This window comes from Salminus brasiliensis, chromosome 8 (genome assembly GCF_030463535.1).
Source record: "Salminus brasiliensis chromosome 8, fSalBra1.hap2, whole genome shotgun sequence".
Taxonomy (NCBI): domain Eukaryota; kingdom Metazoa; phylum Chordata; class Actinopteri; order Characiformes; family Bryconidae; genus Salminus; species Salminus brasiliensis.
Genome location: NC_132885.1, coordinates 4,624,850 through 4,638,323, shown reverse-complemented (window position 1 = coordinate 4,638,323; position 13,474 = coordinate 4,624,850). Strand labels below are relative to the sequence as shown.

At 41.9% G+C, this 13,474-nt stretch overlaps 1 protein-coding gene across 1 annotated transcript in view; it reads right to left on the bottom strand.

Moving 5' to 3' along the window:
- Nucleotides 1-13,474, bottom strand: part of ttn.1 (titin, tandem duplicate 1) — a 145,681-nt gene that overhangs the window by 88,333 nt on the left and 43,874 nt on the right. The window contains 7 exon segments of the mRNA XM_072686177.1: nt 74-349; nt 454-723; nt 824-1,219; nt 1,319-1,369; nt 4,702-4,740; nt 6,514-6,597; nt 12,968-13,210. Of these exon segments, the coding sequence (XP_072542278.1) occupies nt 74-349; nt 454-723; nt 824-1,219; nt 1,319-1,369; nt 4,702-4,740; nt 6,514-6,597; nt 12,968-13,210 (1,359 nt within the window).

Sequence of the window (13,474 nt, the reverse complement as noted above, 5' to 3'; positions counted from 1 at the left end):
TTAAGGTTAATACTTTATTTCCCCCAAACCAATACTGAGAGATGAAATATCATATTAATATCATATCACACACCTCCAAGTGTGAGTTTTGCTGGATAACGTTTGCCCTCGACTTCCATGGCGTACTCGCCGACGTCGCTTGGTTGGGCGTTCTTAATAGTCAGAGTAATACCTTTTCCGTCCTTCGTCACCTCAGTTTTATCTGTGGGTTCATTCGGAATTTCATCATTTCCCTTATACCACTTCCAGTTCGGAGTGTCTTTGAAGAGCTCGCACTTGAAGGTAGCAGTGGCCTTTGGTTTCACATGCTGGTCCCTCAGAGGTTTAACCAACCAGTCTCTGATGATTTCTATAAAATGTATGGGTACAAATCATTACAATTACATTTGGTCATCAAAGGCTTTTCAAAAACCTTTCATTTGTGATACGTAAACACAGATATATGTATCTTACCAATAACTTTCACAGTGGTTTGAGTTTTGAGATTCTCACACTCGCACGTATAGACACCAGCATCATTGTCATTTGCATCTTGGATCGTCAGGGCTTGCTGCAGTCCAATAACATTGATCTGAATCTTGCCGGCAACTGACTCAAGCTCCTTGCCATCCTTCTTCCAGACCACATTTCGGTCCTTGCTCAACTCGCAGGTCAAGTACATGGGCTGTCCCTTGAGTACAGACGCCTCCTCCTCCAGAGTCTTCGTGAATTTGACAGGTAACTCTGATGAAGATAAAGGAATACATTGCTTTTTAGGATTCATACAGCCAAGCTAACACAATCATCAATCATTTCACAGCCTGTCAGAGATCCTAGCGCTCACCTTCTACAATAAGTTTGGCAGTGGAGGTCTTCTCCTTATTTCCAAGCTTGGCCACACATGTGTACTCCCCTGTGTCGGACAGCTGGACGTCAATGATGGCCAGTTTGCGGTCTTTGCCATCAGAGGTAAACTTGTGCTTTGGACTCTCCCTCAGGTTGCTTCCATCTTTCATCCATGTGGTGATGGCAGTAGAGGGAGAAATCTGGCACTCGAAAACAGCTGAGGAGCCTATCGACTCAGCTTCCTGCAACACAATGTTCTGGAGCTCCTTCACAAACTTCAGAGGAACAGCCTTGAGCTGGAAAGCAAATGGTGACTCTCCAGGAGGCTTGTCGCCTCCACCTCCAGGTCGTCCTCTTCCACGCCCGGCATCACCAGGAGATGGAGTTTGTCTTGCTGAAAGGTGTAGAGAGAAGAACTTAGAGTTATTGTACTAGTCAACAGCGTGCTGATAAGATCTCAAGGCTTGTCATTTGTGCTGCATAGTGTTCTTACGTTTAAGTCCTCTGCCTCTGCCTCCGGCTGCTTCTTCCTTTGGTTTTCCATCTGTGGAAATTGTAGTAGTGGGTTCGTGAACAACGGTTCGAGACTGCAGTCATCGGTTAGAGCATGTTTATTCAGTACAAGTTCAGACATATATATACGGGAAGATGTTGGCAGGTTACTCAAATGGATGATGCAAATGGAAGGTGAAGACTACGACAGTCCAAACTAATGGACAACGGACGACAATGGACGACAGCAGAATGACAGGACCAACCAAAACATATGACTGATGATCCACAAAAGAGGACAGAAATTAGGACATCACTGAGGGACGAGTAGCTGTACAGATAATGTGAGGACAGACAAAAAACCGACAACACTGACAAACATGTAATACATAAAAGATGGAGATTTGTTAAAAAGATGAGTTTGAGGATGGGTATTATTTGAGGTGACTTTCTGGGGATGATGGTTGGGCATGAATACCACTGGTGAGGTCTTGGCTTCCTTCTCACCTCTCTTGTCACCCACGCCTCCCGGAGTTTCAACAGCCCCATCCTCCAGGGAGTCATCAAACTCTTCTGATCCATAACTTTCAGAAGGAGCAAGCTCCCATCCCCATGCTTCTTCTTCTTCTTCTTCTTCTGCCGCCTCATTCTCAACCTCTTTCTCAAATACTTCTTCTTCCTTCTGTGTGGGAATCCTCTCCAGCTCCACAGCTCCGGGCGATAACTCTTTCATTAATGATAGTTTAGTTTTTTCTGGTTTTAAAGAGCATTCGAGGCTCGTCATGTCCTCCTGGGGCGAGGTTTTCTTCGGTACCTTTTTCAGAGTAACAGACTCGACTGAATCCTTAGGAGACAGTTTTTTAGGTTCTCTGACACTAGGCTTCCTCTCCACTCGAATGGGTTCAGCCTTTGGCGATGGTGATTTTTTCAGCTCTGTTTCTTTTTTGGCAAGTTCAACAGGTTTCATTTTTATCTCCTGTTTTTCCTCCGTCTTCTCTGGTGGACCACCAGTCTTTGGTACGATTGTGGGCTTATCTTCTTCCTTTGGACTCCTTTTTGCTTTGCTGATAGGGCTGATTACAGGGGGGGATGGTTTCTTTTCTGTAGGTTTCTCAACCTGTGGTGAAGGAGTCTTTTTGGGTGCTACCGGTTTTAGCAATACCTCCTGTTTTTCGTCCAATTGCTTGGGAATATGACCACCCTTTTTGATGATTAGGGGTTTCTTCTCCTCCTTTGGACTCGGCTCTGACTTTACTTTCGTGGGAATGTGTTGACCTGGTTTTTGCTGTTCGTGCTGTACATCGGGCTTCTTGATTTCATCAAGCTCTTTGTCTGCCTTTTTCTCTGTTTCCTTCAGCTTGATGTCACGCTCCTGATCTGATGTTGATCTATCAGGGAATTTTATACCTGAAGGTTCTCTATCAGCTGGTGCCTGAGGAACCTTTTCAGATGGCTCATCAGCTTTAGGTTCCCTTGAAAATGGTTTAAGCTGTACTTTTTCCACCTCTTGATCCTGGGTTGGAGTTCTCTTTGCTTTTGTAATCGGCTTCATGGGCTCTTTGGAGGTTTTGTCTTCCTCAGCTAGAACCACAGGTTTTGACACCACGGCTTCTTCGACTTTTTTAATTGTGGGTGTCTTTTCTTTTGTCTCCACAGATGGAGCACGATCGTCCAGCTGAATTCTTTCATGTGTAGGAAAATCAATGTTTTCTTTCATCTTAGAATCTTTTTCATCTTTCTTTGGAGCTGCATCCTCTGCTTTACTAGGCTTTTTCACTGGCTTCAGCTTAACAGTTTCCTGTTCCTTCTCTGTTGAAGGTATTTTTGATGCTTTTTTGAAAGTTAGGGCAGGGGTCTTAGCTTCCTCCTCCTTTGGTGTCTTGATTTTCTTGAAATCCCCCTTTCGATCTACCCCTGGAGCTTCAGTATCAGTATCATCTTTCCGCTCCTTTACTTTCAGACATTCTTCAGTTTTCGTTTCCTGATAATTCAGGCTCTTACGTCCATCATCTGTTACTTCATAACTACTAGTAAGCTCAGTAACAGTCTTTGAGTATATTTCCTTTTTCTCAAAAGTCTCAGATTTTTCAGTTATCTGAACAGCTGCTCCTGCCTCTGTTGATGGTGCCTCATGTTGAATCTTGCTGACTTTTGTCAGCGACACATTTGTCTGCTCTTTTTCCTCATCTTTACGTCTCCTGCTGACTTGTTTTAAGACTGGCGTCTCCATTTTTGTCTCTTCCTCAACATGAATCTTGGCCTTCTGTTTAAGATAAGCTCGCGTGGAGCTAGATTTTTCTAAAGCAACAAATGTCACACGATAACATCACAGACAGCACAAGAAGACAGCCATACAACCGCAACACACACGATAGTTGGTGCCGAGACCAACAGTGGCCACACAGCTAAGTGGACCTTCTCAGAAAAACTGGATTTGATTCATTTACGGAGGCAAGTGACACAATGATCAGTTTAGAGAACAGTAGAACAAAGAGAACAATAATTATTTCTGTTGAATTCAATAATAACTGTAATAAATAGAGACTAGAAGTAAGCTGCGTTCAGAAAGTATCTGTCACTGCACTACATACAGCGAAATGTGTCCTCTGCATTTTACCCATCTGTGGTAGTGAACACACATTCACACACTAGTGAACTAGGGGCAGTGAGCACAGACAGCCAACTTTAGCGCCTAGGCAGCTTGCCGAGCCCGGGTATCGAACCTACAACCCTGTCATCAATAGCCCGGAGCTCTAACTGCTGAGCCACCACTGCCCACAATATAGGCTATTTCTAGTGCTGGCATGGTCCATATACTGGGTATTTAACCAGTGATCCTCTGATCATAGTGATAGCGCCTTAGCTTGTTGGACCACCCGGGGTGGTGCATCGCAAGATAAGGTAATGTATAGACAATGCCAGCTAGAATGGTCTAATGTATACAATAAAGAAGGAGTGTCAGACCAAAGTCTTTAGGATATATTTGCTCAGGCGGGAATACACCTGAAAGGCAGGAATACACAGATGGCCCATTTACATGTTTAAATTAAATATTAAATTTTTATAAATAAGTTTATTAGTGAACTGACGCAATGGTGCCTACTTATTATCCCATGAGAAAACCATCAGAATGTCAACAAATAAAAAACAAAAACAAACAAACAAATTAATTTAATAATTTATCCAAAATTGTGTAAACATCCTAATTACAGCATGTTCTTTCCAAACCTGCTGCTCATATAAACTGAATACGCAAATGAGTGAGCCATTCTGAACGCAGCTATAGACTTAGATGCTTGCACAAAATCACGAAAAACGTAATTAAAAAGGACAATAATAACAACACAATTCTATGCTAAGCAAATAATAAAATAGCTACCATACCTTTCTGAACAGGTCCAGGGGTTTCGACAGGGCCTTTGTCTGCAGAGATTAAAGCATGTAAAACAGAGGAACAGGGGGAGGCACAGTGAAATCAGACCAAAGGGAAGCTGTATTATAAAAGCTCTGAAAATATTTGCTTATGTGTTTTGAATGAAATGAGATCTTAAATAATTGACCTGAAACCAAAGCTGTATAAACCAGAAGACCAGTCAGACAAACATAGTTGATCAAGCGGAGGTAAGTGTAAGTTTTAAGATGTACAAATGCAATGCAAGAGTTAAACACGTAAGACCAAGTAAACAAATGTAATATTTAAGTAAAAGTAACAACAAACATAAAATAATACAATACAATACAGAGAACAGACGAAGAACAGAGCAGACGAGACTGAAAAGCAGAGACACAGTAACAGAAACTCTACCTTGAGGGGGAGATGCTTTTTGTTTAAGTGGTACTGCTGCAGGCTTTGGTGCCTCAGGTGATGGCTTCCTCTCCACAGTTGGCTCTTTAAATAAAAGCATGTCACAACGTCACAACAATGATATTGTGCATGGAAAGATATACAGTGTTACTCACTAGACAAAACACACAAGAGGGAAGGGGGACAGACAATAAGGAAGTATGGCCTGGTATGGCAAATAATCTCACGTTGGACCAAAGACACATTGGCGAAGACAACAGTAGTGAAACGAACAGAAACAGACAGAAGACATAGACTGGAAACACAGACTGTACCTGGAGGGGGAGAGATTTTTTGTTCAATTGGTGCCACTGTTGGCTTTGGTGCTTGAGGTGTTGGCTTTGGTGCTTCCGGTGATGGCTTCTTCTCCACAGTTGGCTCTTTAAATAAAAGCATGCCATTGTCACAACCAAGAAGTAATACTGTGCATGGAAAGAAGTACGGTGTAAAAGCACAGACAACATACATATGTGTGAAAATGAACATAAAATAACACACACACACACACACACATTGTTCAGGTCGCTTCTGAAGAGACATAAGAGATTAGTTGTGACGAAAAGACGTGGACAAAATACACAAAAATACAAGACGAGACTCTACCTCGTGGAGGAGAGGGTTTTTGTTCAGGCAAGGTGACTGTTGGCTTTGGCGCCTCTGGAGTTGGCTTTTTCTCCACAGCTGGTTCTTTAAATAAAAGCATGCCAATGAAACAATCAAGAAACCATACAAACCGTAGAAAGTGAACAAACAACAAACACACAAACAAGGAAATCAACATAAAATAACATGTAAATTTGCATTAGCAACAGAACAACACCGAAGCACCGAAGCAAACTGTGGGCTACCTCTAGGAGGAGACACTTTTGGCTCAACTGGTGCCACTGCTGGTGCAACTGGTGCCTCCGGAGCTGCTTTCTTCTCCACAGTTGGCTCTTTAAACAAAAGCATGCCATTGAAACAGTTCAAGAAACGATACAAAACATAGAAAGACACTCTGTGTTAAGGAAACAAACACAGTATCCGTATGAATCAACGGAAGCCAACAGAATAAAAGTGTATTAGTAACATAAAAAAACACAGAAGCACAATTTGTACCTCGAGGAGGAGACACTTTGGGTTCAACTGGTGCCACTGTTGGCTTTGGTGCCTCAGGAGTTGCTTTCTTCTCCACAGGTGGCTCTTTAAACAAAAGCATGTCAACGTCACAATCAAGAAAGTAGACTGCATATGGAAAGAGTTACTGACAAAGACACAAAGACACGTAAGTCAACACCAAAACTGTGTTAAAGCCACTGAACTCAGAGATCAGTGAAGACAGAAGGACAGAAGACAAGCACAAGAGACTCTACCTCTAGGAGGTGAGACTTTTGGTTCAACTGGAGCCACTGTTGGCTTTGGTGCCTCAGGAGTTGGCTTCTTCTCCACGGTCGGCTCTTTAAATACAAGCATGCCATTGATACAGTCAAGAGACGCTAGTATGCATGGAAAAATACATGTGCAAATGCAACACAGAACATGGGAGACACAGCAGCAGGGAGTGTACCTCGGGGAGGAGACACTTTTGATTCAACTGGTGCCACTGCTGGCTTTGGTGCCTCCGGTGTTGGCTTCTTCTCCACAGGTGGCTCTTTAAATAGAAGCATGTACTTGTCACAATCAAGAAAGTAGACTGTGCATGGAAACAGAATACATACAGACATCGAATACGACACCACTGACAAAATCAAGAACATTGGACAGTGTATTGATTACAGAAGAACAGAAGACCCAGCATTAGAGACTCTACCTCTGGGAGGTGAGACTTTTGGTTCAACTGCTGCCACTGTTGGCTTTGGTGCTTCGGGAGTTGGCTTCTTCTCCGCAGTCGGCACTTTAAATAAAAGCATGCTATTGTCACAATCAAGAAAAGACATTGGGCATGGACAGAGGTCTAAACATGACAGACATAAAATACAGTCCCGAAATCAAGGACACAACTGTATGACAGCCACTGAACAGATCAGTGATGACAGAAGGACAGAAGACAAGCATAAGAGACTCTACCTCTGAGAGGTGAGACTTTTGGTTCAACTGGAGCCACTGTTGGCTTTGGTGTTTCGGGAGTTGGCTTTGGTGTTTCGGGAGTTGGCTTCTTCTCCACAGTCGGCTCTTTGAATACAAGCATGCCATTGATACAGTCAAGAAAGGATATGGCAAACCAATCAACCTCATGTTAAATTAAAAGAGCAGAACTGTGGTATCCAGTTCCTCCAGTTTAAAAGGCCCTTATTAGCCTTTTGAAGGAAGGACTTTAGACATTTTTGGGGTTTTAAAGCATGCCATTGTCTCAACCAAGAGATGCTAATATGCATGGAAAGAAGTACTATGTAACAAAACAGAGAAAATACATGAACATAGAACATGGAAGACACAGCAGCAGAGAGTGTACCTCGAGCAGGAGACACTTTGGGTTCAGCTGGTGCCACTGTTGGCTTTGGTGCCTCAGGAGTTGGCTTCTTCTCAACAGGTGGCTCTTTAAATAGAAGCATGCCATTGTCAGAATCAAGAAAATAGACTGAGTATGGAATAAGGTACTTTTTTCCAGAATAAAAAAGTAAATACACACAGACATTAAAAAAATACAGACAGACATACAGCCACTGAACAGATCAGTGATGACAGAAGACAAGAAGACATAGCGGAAAAGACTCTACCTCTGGGAGGTGAGACTTTTCCTTCAAGTGATGGCACTGTTGGCTTTGGTGCTTCAGGTGTTGGCTTCTTCTCAACAGTTGGCTCTTTGAATACAAGTATGCCATTGATACAGTCAAGAAAGGATGTGACAAACCTCAACAATCAATCTCATATTGAACTAAAGACTCAAGAAAACGAGCAGGAATGCTTCCAGTTTAGCTTTGTTTGCCCCTGGAGGAAGACCTGGATTTGATTTTGACTTTTTGGATAAAAAAATTAAGAGGTATGACAAGAGTAGATCAAGAGTAGACATTGAAACATTTAGACAAACACGAGTTCCTGCATTTAAAGATGATCAAGACAATAAGACTGCCTACTCGGCAGGTTTGCAAGACAGAAGCAGAAGCAGCACTCCAGACAAAGTAAGTAAAGAAATGGAGACTAGAATTCCATCTGAAATGTTAAGTGTATCGCCGAAATACCTTTTTCAAGCATTTTAAGCTCTTTCTTCACTTCCTTGTTTGGTATTACTTTTTGTTTTGCAGCAGCTTGTGGTGAAGTTTGCTGGGTTTCACTAAGCAGCTTCTTTGTTACATTCATTTTAGGAGCCACAGGCCTAGCTTCAAGACCTTTCTCCAAAATCTCCTTTTCCTTCTTACCAGCATCATCCTTAGTGATGCTGGGCTTTTTCTCTTGCTGTGGCTCAGCTTTTGGTGCCACCATTTTATCAGCAAAACCTCCATCTCTCCTCATGGTTGTCCCATCCATCACCTGGGTAACTGATTTCATCTCAACTTCAGGGACATTTTGGACAATCTCCACCCTTGAAATGGTCTCTTTAGACATAAGACCGTCTTGTCTCAGTGAAACCTCTGGTTGAGTGCTTTCTTCCCGAGAAACCTTCTTTTCCACACAAATGCCCTCAGCTTTAAAAGACAAAGTCTGTTGGTGTTGATAATGGACGGCTTCACTTTCGTAAGTGACTTCTCTCGATGGCGCTTCTTCTCTCTCTTCATCCATCTTCGCCGTTTTCTTCAAAAAATCCACTTTATGGACTTTTTGTTCAGTTCTCTTTTGAGCTAGCAACAGCAGAAGAACATTTTACAGCACACACAATGCTGAATATGCATTATGGACACTAGTATGGACAAAAGTATTGGGACACCTGCTCGTTCATTGTTTCTTCTGAAATCAAGTTTTTCCTGCTTTTGTTGGAGTAACTGTCTCTACTGTCCAGGGAAGATGTCTATCCACCAGATTTTAGAGGTAGCAAGAGTCAGTGAGGTCAGGATGTTGGATGATCATCACCCCACCTCATCCCCAACTCATCCTAAAAGTATTAGATGCAGTACTATCCATCACAACACAGTTCTTCCACTGCTTCACAGCTCAATGCTGGGGGGCTTTATACCCCTCTAGCCCACACCTGGCATTAGGCAGCATGGTGCCACTAGGTTCATGTTCTGTTGGCAGTACTTCTCTACAGGGACTAGATAAGCTGTGTGTGTGCAACTTAAAGTACCTGAATGCATTCAGGGGTGAAGGGGTGTCCACAGACATTTGGACATATAATGTATATAAAGTGTAGATGCCCCTTCAAATGAGCAGATTTGGTAAGGAGCTCATTACTAAGCTCCAAACATAGCACAAGGTTTATTTTGGCCAATGGTTTTGGAACGAGATGTTCATCCAAGTACATTTAGATGTAATGCAAGGGTGTCCACATACATTTGACCACTCAAGTGTGTGATACTAAGCGTGTTACACAATGAGAAATCCTTTCACTAAACATACCTTGGGCAGAAACCATCTCTAACTGTTTTTCAGATTTAGCCACAGGCTTTTTCTCAGACAGCACTTCTTCTCGTGTCACTTCAGCCACTTCCAGCACCGTCTCTTCAGGCTGATATGGGATGTGTTCTACTGAAACCACTTCCTCCATCACTGAAATCTCTTTGGTTTTCTTAGAGAATTCCACTGTTTGTTCATATTGTTCATCTCTCTTTGAAGAGGCTATTTCATTAAAGATGAAAGATGTGACGGGACGGAGATGAGTATTCAACAACACAGACATTTTAACATGAAGGCGAGATACTAGAGATCACTGTTTCCAGTGATTAGTATCCATTTATACCTCAGAAATCTCAAATCTCATCAAATGTATAAAGAATAGGGTACATGTCCAGGGGTACAATGCAATAAATTTTCAGGAAACCTTTAGTCTTAGGGCTAGTCTTAAATTTGTTAAATTATTTTATTTGGGCTCATTAATTTTGTATTACTTCAGCTTTACCTAGGTTAAAATAATGCTCTGCTTTTTATGCTCTGCTTCAATACATTTACATAAATTATGCTTTGCATTCCTAAGCATTTACTACATGGCAGCTACTGCAAAGTATTTTTAAACTTTCTTGAATTTTTACTTAATTTTCTCTTAAATTTCTCTGATTTCTGTACTTAAGCTTAATTATTAATAAATACATAAATATATTTTTCTCTTTACTTGAAAGGTCCATTATAGATGCCTCGTAGATGCTCACCAGACATTTAACCAACATTCAACTGAATATAGATTAAATGCAACTGAACTCTAAGCTGAATAACTTCATCTTACCCTTGAATCAACTCTAGACCCTAATCCTAACCCTAAAGTTAAACCCTAAACCTAAAATCTAGGGTTAGGTGCAGGTTTACATTCAATAGCATTTAATCCATATTCACTTGAATGTTGGTTGCATGTCAGGTGAGTGTCTACGAGGCCTCGGCACGGACCATAAAGTAAGTGTTACCTACATATTTTTTGGTGATAAAATGTGGGTAAATGTTCATGTATAAAAACAGGCTCCACGTTTATACCAAAGGTTTAAGTTGAACATGGGTATATTAAGCAGTGTACCGTAGAGGGGCAACCCTCAAGACCAACCAAGCATACCTCTTGTCGAAGCCATTTGCGCTTCCTTTCGAGGTTTAGCTACAGTTTTTCTTTCAGGCAACACTTCTGTAGTTTTAACTTCAACCACTTTCACTGACGTCTCTTGGGGTTGATATGGCACCTTCTTCATTTCTTGCATGATTTCTTCTCTTGAAATCGATTCGCTCCTCATTACGATCTCCTCTATTTTATCGAATCGCTCCCCTGTAGCTGGAGCTACGAAGACTTTCAAGACGAAAGAATTTTAAGATTTAAGATTCTACCAAGATATCAACAACACAGACAAGATACACTCATTTACTCAATCTAGGGTCTGGAATCCTTCAAAATTCCAACCAAACATACCTTTGGTAGGAGAACTCTCCAACTTCTTTTGAGGTGTCACCTCCATTTTTTTCTCAGATGGTACTTTGGTAGGTTTAACTTCAACCACTTTTAATGAAGTCTTCTCAGGTTCATAGAAGGTACTCTCCTTTTCATAGACTTCCTCTCTTAAACTCACTTCCATTGTCACTGAAATCTCTTCAGTTTTATTCGATATTTCCATTGCATACTGGTTTTGTTCAGCTCTCGCTAAAGCTGTGAAGACTTTGAAGAAGAAGGAATTTTACGACTTTACCATGTGCCGTATAAGAACACAAAATGTACCACACTGCAACTAAAACCATGACTTTAGAGACACCCACGCATGCCATTTCTAAGGCGAACTGGACTGTTGATGGATCATTTTTTTAAATGATCCATACTTTTCAGTCTTAGTCCTTTAAGTCTTTAAGAGATCTCACACAAGAATGATTAGTAGAGCACATAAACCACACACAGTAGAGAGCCACAAAGAAAGCCCTCCAGATTAACCAAGCATACCTCTGCTCGGAGCCATTTCCATCTCCTTTTGAGGTTTAATCACAGGCTTTTTCTCAGTTGCCACGTCTGCAACCACTTCAACCGCTTTGTAAAATTAGAAATGAGACCACACAAAACGAGATACATGAGTGGACACACAAATACAAGGACAGACCCAAGCTGTAAGAATATCAAGAACATTCAGACGCAGCATGCAGAAGATCCGACACTTAAAACATGTCTGCAAAGCTCATAGCAGTGAGGTAAGGTCAGAACACTGCAATATGTTAGATATCAGGGTGATGATACCTTTCTCTGTTGGCTTAGGTGGCTCTGGGGCTGCAGCCGGTTCAGCCTTTCTAGATGGTTCAGCTTTGTGAGCTGCCGGAGCGATGGTTTTTGGCTCTGCTGCTGGCAGCTCTTTCGAGATTCTGGGTTTTAGCTCAGGCTTTCTACTCAGTTCTGCCTTTGGAGCTTCTCGGGGTACGGGTATAGGCTCTGGACTTTTAGCCAGTTTTACTTTTACCAGCTCTTTAGAGGCTGGTGTAAGCTCAGGCAGTTTTTCAGACAGCTTTGCCGTTGGCTTTTCGGTGGAAACGAGGACGGCCTCCTCCTTTCTTGCTGGCTCAGGAAGGGCACGTGCAGGCTCTTGTTTCCTAGATGGCTCAGGCTTCCTTGATACAGGCGCTTCTTGTTTAGATGGTGTTGCCTTTGGTGCCTCAGAAGCAAAAAATGCAAGGTCTGATTTTCTGTTTGGTTCTAATTGTGGCACTTCTGCAGGTTTTGCCTCCTCAGGAGCTTTAAAAAAGAAACACGCCGTTATACCCTGCGACTACCACTGAGAGGGATCAGAATAGCACTCATCTGAGGGCAGCAACCCAATGCAAAGATTGAAGAGATTGGCATTACGAAATTAAGATCAACAAACAGACCACACACATTTCAAGAGCACCTATTACGGTTGAAAAAGATTTGCTGGGAAACAACAGCGACAAAAAAGGCAAGTTTTAGAAAATCGAAATATTCACAAACTGCAGCTTTACAGTCAGATCTTTTGAATTTCCATTAAATCATGGATGGATTTTGGTAAATATCTTTTGTTTTAGTAGCTAAATGTGGTTGAGGTGCTGTTTCCGGCTTCTTGGCAACATCAGATTTTAAAAGAACATTCAAATGTAAGAAATATGTTATATAACATTGTACAAAGAGGCATTAAGTGTGGAGGCAACAAGACATTACTTCTTGAAAGACGTCATCTTGATGAATGACTGACAGACAGACAGACAGACAGGCAATTACACCAAGACAACAAAAGAAGGACAGAGAGACTCACAGACAGCTGTCAAATACAATACCTTTGACTGGAGGAGTCTCTGGTTTCTTTGTAACTGCAGGCTTGGGTTCAGGCTTGGGTTCAGGCTTGAGTTCAGGCTTGGGTTCAGGCTTGGACTCTGCCTTTGGTTCTGGTTTTGCTGCAACCTTTGTTTCAGGTTTTGGTTCTGGTTTAGGCTCAGGTTTAGGCTCTGGCTTGGGTACAGCCACTGGTACAACTTTAGGCTCAGCTGACACCTGAGGCTTTGGCTCAGGCACCACAGGCACTGGTTTTGGGACATCTTCAGGTAAGACAGAGAACTATTAGTGTCTAATCTTCTAGTGTCTAAAGTTCTAACAGCATGCTGAAGACTTTGAAACACAGAAACACTTAAAAGAATGTAGACCACATAGATAGAGAGGTTTTAGACAGTAGGAAAGTCACACATTTAAGACAATTTACATACTTTTACATAAGAAGTTTTTTTTGGACTTTAACATGAACGTTTACAGGTTCGAACAGGTTCAATCTCACAAACACAGACTGCACA